Source organism: Haliaeetus leucocephalus, unplaced genomic scaffold (genome assembly GCF_000737465.1).
Source record: "Haliaeetus leucocephalus isolate CR32 unplaced genomic scaffold, Haliaeetus_leucocephalus-4.0 Scaffold536, whole genome shotgun sequence".
NCBI lineage: Eukaryota > Metazoa > Chordata > Aves > Accipitriformes > Accipitridae > Haliaeetus > Haliaeetus leucocephalus.
In genome coordinates this window covers 5,471,046-5,480,445 of record NW_010972972.1, presented here as the reverse complement: position 1 = coordinate 5,480,445, position 9,400 = coordinate 5,471,046, and the positions used below count along the sequence as shown (strand labels likewise).

At 49.4% G+C, this 9,400-nt stretch overlaps 1 protein-coding gene across 1 annotated transcript; it reads left to right on the top strand.

Annotated features, from left to right (window-relative positions):
* Positions 1-1,515: 1,515 nt before the first annotated feature.
* On the top strand, positions 1,516-7,730 carry KLHL35 (kelch-like family member 35). The gene is made up of 6 exons (XM_010576626.1): positions 1,516-2,405; positions 4,312-4,496; positions 5,069-5,187; positions 5,689-5,877; positions 6,540-6,728; positions 7,542-7,730. The coding sequence occupies exons 1-6, from the start codon at positions 1,516-1,518 to the stop codon at positions 7,728-7,730; spliced, it is 1,761 nt and encodes a 586-aa protein (XP_010574928.1).
* The last annotated feature ends 1,670 nt before the right edge of the window (positions 7,731-9,400 follow it).

The window sequence follows — 9,400 nt, the reverse complement described above, 5'->3', positions numbered from 1 at the left end:
TGAGAAATTCAAGGTTAACCCTCCTCAAGGGATGTGCTACCTGCCTTTCTGCAGGAGACTGTGTGGACACCACAAAGCCACCGACGTCGGGTAACTTGTCACCGCAGTGGCGACTTGTGCTCCTGCCAGAGGCTTGTGGTGAGATGCTCCAGAGCCTAACTTAGGGGGCCCTTAAGAGCAAAGCCTGACCACCCCCCCCTCCCAAAACAGGCTCTTTGCTGTTACAGAGCCTCAGAAAAGCAATCTAAAGCCTGCATGGCCGTGGTAGAAGCTGTGATCAGGAGTGCTCTGCTGATGGTCCTCATTGGCACCCCTGCTCAAGGAGCGGTGCTGACTCTTTGCCATGCTTTTAAAACACAGGTGATGGCATTGCTGTGCCCCTTTGATTTAACACCCAGCCAGTGAGAGCAGTTGGGCAAGTGCAGGGAGATCCGGGGTCAGTCCGCTCCTCACTCTTCCCCCCAGCATCTCAGTCTGTGCCACAGCGATGGGGCAGGGCAGGCTTTGGGGGAGAAGTGGAAGAAATGGGGCAGCAACTAGGACAGTTGAGGCAGTGGTTGAGGGTTTGGGGTCTTTGATTCACTCACCATTGTCAGATATAGCCAATTCTTGTCACTATTTCAATTCTACGATGCTCCTCTGCTTTCCAGACCCCCCTTCTGCAGGCAAAGGTCCTTCTCCCCAGGGGTTACTCTTTACAGGTGATCTGGCTGCCTCCCCTCGACTTGAGCAGGAATCACCCTTTTGGATGTGCAGCTTTTTGCAGCCTCCAGGCTGAGCACACGACTTTCCCTGTCCCACAGGCGTGGGTCCTGCTGCTCACGCTGTCAGTGTGAACGGTGAACCATTAGTGTTCGAATGAGAGAAGTCTGCTGTGCTTCATTGCAATCACTTTATGAAGCCCTTTAGGAAACACTTAAAATCATCTGGAGAACAAATAGAGCAGAAAGGTATGTCAGATGTAGACATCTCCTATGCTTTTGGGCAGGTCATGTTGTAGCTATCTTTGGCAAATCTCAGTCTCGCATCCTTACGTCTGGATTTTTGCCTGGAATAAGACACCTGGAGAAACATGATGGATAGAAACAGTCAAAATACTGCATTGCTCCCAGCTGGGCTATACCGTGGAGCACTTGCATTTGAAAGGATGGGGAAACCAGTTAAAGCAAAATGTGAGAAAGAAAGGGTGTCAAGGTGGTGGTACAGCATAGGCTGGGCAAGGCAACTGCCTTAGAAGAAACATCTCGTAAAGGCAGAAGTTTGTCTACTGAGATGGGGTTGGATTGGAAATATCCTAGTGCCCATCACTGTGCCGTGGTTTGGAGAAAATGTTGGTTACTGAGGAGGTGCCATGTGTGCAGATGAAGGGGCAGAGTCTGACTCTATTTTGGCTGGAATCTGTACTTCCTCGTGCCACCGAGGAAGATGCAGAAACCGTGATGGTGTTTGGACATTGCAGTCAGATATTTTAATAGTGTACTGTTCTCTTGTCTCCTTCGCTGCTTCCCAATCAGGATGCATCGAATGATGAAAGAAGAATCAAGTTTCAGGACAAGCAGCCTGGAAAATGTGACGCGGGACCCAGGCAAAGAAAAGCTGCACATGAAGCTCTGCAGTGGGTCCTGCCATGCTGAGCAAATCCTCCAGACACTGAACTCCTACCGGCAGAGCGGCATCTTCACAGACGTGGTGCTATTAATTGATGGACAAGAATTCCCCTGTCACCGTGCCACTTTGTCAGCCAACAGCACGTATTTCCGGGCCATGTTTGGTGGCAATCTCAAGGAAGGCCACCAGGATATCATTAACATCCAGAAGATATCTGCTTCCACTATGTCTCTCCTTCTTGATTATATGTATGGGGGGAACATCATCATTCAGGAGGACAACGTTGAAGGCATCTTGGAACTGTCTGACTTGCTGCAGATCTCCAAGCTCAGAGATGCTTGTGTCACCTTCCTTGAAGGCCAGCTTCACCCATGCAATTGCTTGGGCATCATGAAGTTTGCTGATTCATTCTCCATTGCGTCTCTGACAGAAAAGAGCAAGAGGTTCATGCTGGAGTGTTTTGTGGAGGTGTCGTGTCATGAAGAGTTCCTGGAGATGGGTGTGAAGGAGCTGGTTGAATATCTGTCCGATGAGCAGCTGGTGGTCCCCAAGGAAGAAGTGGTCTTCGAAGCAGTCATGCGCTGGGTACGGCATGACGTACCTGCCAGGAAGGGAGCCTTGAAGGACCTCCTTGAGCATGTGCGTCTGCCCCTGCTCGACCCCACCTACTTTCTGGAGAAGGTGGAAATGGATGAACTCATCCAGGACTCGAAGGAGTGCATTCCTCTACTGCATGAGGCCCGCAAGTACTACATCCTCGGGAACGAGGTCAGCTCTTTGCGATCGAGGCCCAGAAGGTAAAACACACTGTTGTCTTCTCTAGACCTGCGTGGCCTGAGCTGATGGATCTTAAAGTTTGAGGGGAGTTCTTGGGTTGTTTTTTCTTTTTCTTTTCTTCCAATTGCTTCTCTTTTGGCCTCCCTGTTTCCAAAATAAGGCATTGGAGATTGTTTGCCTGGCTTAAAGGATTCCTGTGAAATATATACTAATGCATGTGATGCTTTTTTTTTTCGGTTGGCAAGGAGTGCTCTAATCACACTGCTCTGGGTGTGCAATGATGCTATCCAGATATGTGTCCAGACTATGGGCAGGAAAGGGTGTTTATAGCTCTTTATTTCTATCTGCTTTCACCAATGGGTAGAGCACTGGGTTGAGACGTGTTTTCCATTCCCAGCTCCGCCACTTGTCTGCTCTCCTTTCACATCTTTTGGTCTCTCTCCCACCTTCTCCAGGCTGTCTGTTAGCAGGAAGGCTTGGACCAGTCTCAATCGTCCTGGCCATTGGCGTGTTTCCTAGCTCAAAGGCCTTGCTGCAGGGTCAGGAATTAATGTCCAGGGAAGAAAAAGTAGTTACTGTCCAGGTGGCTACCTAGGCATCCCCAAGTGTCTTTTTTTTTTTTTTTTTCTTTTTTTTTTTTTTTCTTTCCATTGATTTGTTGATGAACAGCAAGAAGAAAAAGAGATGCTGGCCCAAGCAGCTGCCAGTGTAAAGTGGAGGAGGCAAAGAAAAAGTGATTTCTAGGGTTGTGTGGGTGTAAAAATCTGGACTTCTTTGTGACTGTGAAGTTTGGATTTGACCAGCCACTCTTTAAGTCTCTGCTGTTTCTTCATGGTGCCACAGGTCCCTTAGGGTGTGTTTGGTAAGAGTGCTGATGGACACCTCTGCCCTGGGGTGGGTGACCATATCAAACCGAGTCGGTTTGCAAGGCTCCCCATCCTTTTCCAGAGGAAATCCATGACCGTGGGGCTGCAGGGCCAGGTTCTTGGGCTCTCCTGCTCTTCAGCCTAAGGAGTGCAGGTTTTTTTGCTGCTCAGTGAAGCATCCTGAGCAGAAGGATGGAGGTTGCCCCAGTGCATCTCAGAAGTCCCAGGCTGGGATTTAGGGCATATTTCTGTCAGGTGGAAGAGATGGTTTGACACATCTTCTCTGGGCTGAATACCACAACAGGTTATTATATACAGAACTGCTCAACAACAGGGTCTGTGGTGACCTCCTCAAGGATGCAAACAGCTAAAATTCACTGGGGATAAATCCCACCCCCCAGCATCCACATTTTACCTCCCTCCTTTTGCAGCTTTGGTCTTAAGCGAATTATGACAGCCTGCACAAACCATGGCAGAGCTGGGGATTGGACCAAGCCTTTCAAATTCTCTTTCACCCTCCTCCTTCCTCTCCCCTCCCCTCCTGCAGAGCCATTCCTCTCTTGCCACCTACTAGTTGGCAGGATTTTCCTTCCCCTGCTGTCTGTCTCGTCTGCTCACTGCTATTAGGGCTGGAGAGAGAGAGATTTCCTGGAAACACTTCTCTCTCCAGGCAGAGAGCTTGCCGCAGGCAGGCTGCCAGGAGCGGCTTTCCACGCTCGTGGCTTTGCCTTGAGGATTATTAGGTTTGATTGTGCTGGAAGGGGGAGGGTGAGTGGCAGAAGGCAATCTCACGAGGGACTTCTAAAGGTCATTCCCATTTTCTTTCCCTATGCAGTTTGGACCCCTTCCCACCCAAGTTGGGAGGTGCCTTTGATTTGATCGTGCAGACAAAAGGGAAGGTGCAGGTGTGAAATCATTTGCCCAGAAAATCGGTAGCTGATGCAGGAGAGGACCCTGCTCTATCCACTGGACTGTGGTGCCAATGTCCTAGATAGGATGGGGGGGATGATGGAAAGGGGTAGCCTGGCCCAGGCAGTTACCCATGCCTTTCGTGTTCTAGGTTCATGGAGCTGGCAGAAGTCATCATCATCATTGGGGGCTGTGATAAGAAAGGCCTTCTCAAGCTGCCCTTCACAGACCTCTACCACCCCAAGAGCAGGCAGTGGACAGCCCTCTCCAGCGTGCCTGGCTACACCAAGTCAGAGTTTGCTGCCTGCACACTGAAGAACGATGTGTACATATCAGGTGAGGTACCCTGGACCAGATGGTCCCTCCCCGGTTGCAAAGAATAGCACGCCGTCTGCTTGGACAGCCACTCCTGAGGTCTATTCTCTAGGACTCATTCATGTGCAACCCAGCTTTGGAGCCAAGTCACTTCTTGGTGAAGTTTATCCTGAGGCGGTTTGGATTTTGCTGTCCCAAGGAACAGTTTCACCTTTGAGGGGGAGGATGGCAGCATTAAAAAACCTTTCCCTCCTGTTGGGCATCTGTCAAAAGTGTTCAGCCGTGGAATGAGCTTGTTTTGGTGTGTGCTGTCAGTCAGGGTTTCCTGAAACATCAGTCTCCTGCCTGTCCTTCACTTAAAATATAATGCCTATCAATCAGATGAGTTCTGTATAAGGGATGGAGCAGTGTAACAAGTGCCTCGAAGTCCAGACAGTGTCTCCTTTGGGAAGCTGAGTTTACATGGCCATAACCCAACAACCATATTCTGGCCTCAGTTGTTGCATTGCAGGGAGGAACTATGCAAAATTGTGGTGTATTGAGGTGATGGGGTCCTTGGGATCGCGCCAGCCCTCCATCCCTCTGTTTTTCAGGAGGACACATCAGCAGCAATGATGTTTGGGTGCTGAGCTCCCAGCTGAATGTCTGGATCAAGGTCGCTTGTCTGCAGAAAGGCCGATGGAGGCACAAAATGGCAACACTTCAGGGCAAGGTAAGCAATGGCCCAAATTTTGGAAGAAGCCACATGGAGCGCTGTTCCCCTCTTCTCCTCCTGCCCGGTACAGTGAGGAACTGTCAGTGTGTGTTTGTCTTATGGGTCATTTAGAGATGGTTTTGGTGGGAGAACAACTAGGACATAACCAAGATGTCATTGGTTTCAGTTGGGTGTGTGTTGTCACCTGAAGTAGTCACAAATGACGTTGTAGCAATAAGATCTACCATGGGATGGTGCAAGGCTTCTGCAGGTAGCTGTATTAAGTCTTTGGGTGAAAGCTATACAGTGTGGGGTGTTTCACAGAATCATAGAATGGTTTGAGTTGGAACAGACTTTTAAAGGTCCGTTAAAGGTCTAGTCCAACGCCAAAGTTTTTCCATGGCTTGGTGTCTGTCCTTCTGGCCAAGTCCTAGCCTCCCCTCACGTACGCCGCGCAGCGTAGCCCATTAGGTGAGTCCGAGAGTTTCTAATCGGCTTGCTTTGCTCCTTTTGTGGCAGATCTACGCTGTGGGAGGCTTTGATGGTTTTTACCGCCTCTCCAGCGTGGAGTGCTATGACACCTTCTCCAACAGCTGGTCAACCTTGGCCCCGCTGCCTCAAGCCGTGAGCTCGGCGGCTGTGGTCTCCTGCCTGAACAAGCTCTACGTGCTGGGCGGTGCTGTGGACGACACTGCTAACACTGACAAGGTATTGCTGGGGCATCTAGAATGGACAGAGACCTAAAAAAAGAAGGTTTTCTAGGGAATGTGGAAGGGAATGGAGTTGTCCTTAAGCCACAAGGGAGGATTTTTTTGAAGACTAATGAAGACTCCCTTATAATAAGATGGGAAGCCATACATTTAAATGGAAGCCAATGAGACTTAGGGACCAGAGAAGGAAGGTGTCAGGAGCTGACAGTATATTAGGCATGGTTTCAGTAGAGCCTGTTCTGCTCTGGAGCCTGGTCAGCCCTGAGGCACCACAGGAACAAACCTCCGACACTGTGGGCATTCACTTCAGATAAGTAGCAACAGTAGTAATTGCCTGGAGGAGACCTCTGCAAGCCAGAAGTGATGCTTCTGGTCTCCTGAGCTGCAGGAAAAGCCATCAGTGCTTCTCAGCTCCATCTCTGAACGCTTACCTGTGGTCAAGGACAGCCATGCTGGGAGCCCCTATTTTGTCTGGGAGACCTGAATGCAAGAGGGAATACTAGAACCCTTCATCCCTTTGCTCACTGCACTGGTCTCTGGGTGTTGAAGCTCCATCCATGTTTCTGTGCCCTTGTGCTTTTATTTCTAGTGAATAGCAGTTTCATCCAAGCAGGGAGATGTGGTAAACTCGTGTTCCCATAGCTGCATTTCTTGTCCCAGGTCCAGTGTTACGATCCGGAGGACAACAAATGGACGCTCTTGTCTCCCACCCCTTTTTACCAGAGGTGCATCAGTGCTGTCTGCTTGGACAACATCATTTATGTTGTAGGTGGACTCCTCAGTAAAATCTTCAGCTACGATCCAAAGAAAGACAGCTGGCGGGAAGTGGCCACCCTCCCTGGGCCTCTGGTAAGGACGAGATTTAGGAAAGACCCTCTGAGCCTTCCCTCTCTCTCTAGAATAGGAGCCATCTGTGCTTTGCTGAGATTGAAGGCAAGGAAAATATATTGTGGGTTTGACTGTGAGCATATGAACGTGACCTCTGCAGAGCAACTCAAACGTGTATTCGCCATCGGTGTCCGTGCTGCTTGGAGGATGTCTCTCCCACAGCAAACCCAAGTTTTTTTGCTGAGGCTGGGTCTACACTAGCTATTAATGCCAGAGGAGTGGATCTGTCGGGTGAAACCATTGGCGTTGAGGACCTGTTCCCCACACTATGTGTTTCAGGGTGAGGGTTATACTGGCTTTAGGCTGGCCTGTGGACTGAACACGGAGTGGTGGTGGTCGTGTATCTTGGTTTAGTGTCATCACGGTTTTGTACTCCAAAGCCAAGCTGCAGTGTGAGCCATGGCACAGTGAAGAGGAACGATGGGACGCAGCTCGCCCCGATCTCAATGAAAATGCCCATGTCAGTGCACCCTTATAAGTGGCTTTTACAGGGAGGTGGTGGGCTGTGTCTCTGGTCTCTTGGTATGCTTGTGAGTCTGTGCTGTGCCCGAGGGACTGCCAGAAACAGCAACTGGCTTGAGGCATTTCAAGTGCCTAAACTCTTACTAAAACAGTAAGATTGCAGCACCCCAAGAGCCAGACATCACTCACTTTACCTACTTTTCCTCCCTTCTGCTGGGCAGGTGAGAGTTGAGCCCATCACAATGACTCAGCCCCATTGCCTAATACTAGAGGCTCGCTCCTCAGCTCTTGGGTTTTCCTTCTGCTTTCCAGGAGAGCTGTGGCCTGACAGTGTGCGGAGGGAAGATTTACATCCTGGGTGGCCGAGATGAGAATGGGGAAGGCACGGACAAAGCGTTCACTTTCGACCCGGCGACGGGGAGTGTGGAGCAGCAGCCGCCGCTGCAGCGCTGTACCAGTTATCACGGCTGCGTGACCATCCTGCAGCGCATGAACAGATGACCACGGGGCTCCAGCTGCATTCACCTCCCACCCAGAGCCTCCCCTTGAGACAGTGGCCACCCAGCCTGGGGACAGATATCTCACCTTGGTGCGGGGAAGGGCAACACAAGCCACTGAAGATGGTGTGCTCCAGCCAGCCCCTGAGCAGCCTCTGGTTTTGTTTTTCCTGGCTTGATGATGCCATTGGCTTTGCTGCTGATCTAGGTGAGAGGATGAAAGGGTGCTGGGCTGTGTGAAGCTGCATTGCAGGCCTTGCCACAGTAGGATTCAAGCATCCTTGCAGCCCCTGGAACTACTGAATTTGACCTTTACTTAGGTTTTCCTGGCTGTAGATTATGGTTTTCTGTTATGCTGGCAACAGAGGCTCGCTGTCCTGCAAGGGCAGGTATTTGCTGCTTCCTGGCGCCCAAGACTGTTGCAGTAACAATTACAGTTACAGGATCCAATTCTTTAGCTAAAGCTATCAGATATTTGTGTGTTTAGGTCTGTAGAACCCTGTGGCAAACCACAGTGGTGACCTACATGGTCATCAACATCCATGAACAGTTAATCCCTTTACAGTGGAGAGCTGAGATTGAGACTTCAAAGCCAATATCCCAAGAATATTTCTCCACTAAATCCCCAAAAGCCTGGTTAAATAGTCCAAGCTCTGACTCCATTCTGCACATGCTATATGAAGGTCTATTCCCCTAAAGCACAGAGTGCTATCTCTTTTCATACATGTTTTGTGGTTGGACTGCTGTCTCACTGTGTCTTCATCATTGAGAGGACAAGTGAATCATGTAGCCAAGAGTTCCCTCTTCAGAGAGCAGAGGTAGGGGGAATATTAATGTGTAGGAATTAAGCATGAAGACCTGAAGCATGGTAGCCACAGAATCACATCTGGCTCATTTTGGATCTGGAGTATGCAAGTATTAAAATAAACTCAGTATTTAACAGATTTGATACAGAGTCCCTGGGAGCCTGAATGTGCAGCTCATTCAGAGGGCAAGTGTTTGATTTCACAGACTGCGTTGCTCCAAGCCATTTGGTCTCAGGTCTAGAAATGATCCTGAGCACACCTGATTTGGTAGAGTAGCCATAGCTTTTGGTGTCAGTGTCTTTAGTCTATGACAGGAACTGGTAATTTCTGATGGCTCCATGTAAATGTTCATGTTGTGCAATTAGGGACTTAGTTACTGCCAAATGTAGAGTGGGGTCTCTTAAAAACTCCCATTACTTGTACATTGCAGGGTGCACCCCTCTACAGCAGGCTGCTGGTTGGCTGCTGTTTCTCTGCACCTTCCTTTCCCCATCCCAATGATGACTTCTTCCTGAAGTAGAGGAAACTACTATGTCCACTGGTCCAAATACTCCCCTTTTCAGGACTTTTAATTGTCTTAAACCTCCTGGTTTTGCCTGCTTCCCCCCATATAGCTGTTTTTTATGTGGTCCTCTTTAGTACTTGTGTTTTCTGTCAGCTCTGAGAAGTTCACCTCTTCTTCGTCATAATATCAGGCTTACCTGTAAAACATGGCAAAAAGAAGTCCCTGCTGAAGAACCAAAATTGGCTGTAACCAGGGCACGCTGATCTCCTCTTCTTTTTAGGAAAGGTGTACTCTTCCATTGCCCAGGCGACAAGCAAGGTGTTTCATTACGTGAAATGTACCTTACGCTCATCATAGTCAAGC

Coding starts and splice junctions, on each gene's coding strand:
- KLHL35 (XM_010576626.1), top strand. CDS start 1,516: ATGCATCGAATGATGAAAGAAGAATCAAGTTTCAGGACAAGCAGCCTG. Junction 5,188..5,688: donor TGGCAACACTTCAGGGCAAG/GTAAGCAATGGC, acceptor CTTTTGTGGCAG/ATCTACGCTGTGGGAGGCTT. Junction 5,878..6,539: donor ACACTGCTAACACTGACAAG/GTATTGCTGGGG, acceptor TTCTTGTCCCAG/GTCCAGTGTTACGATCCGGA.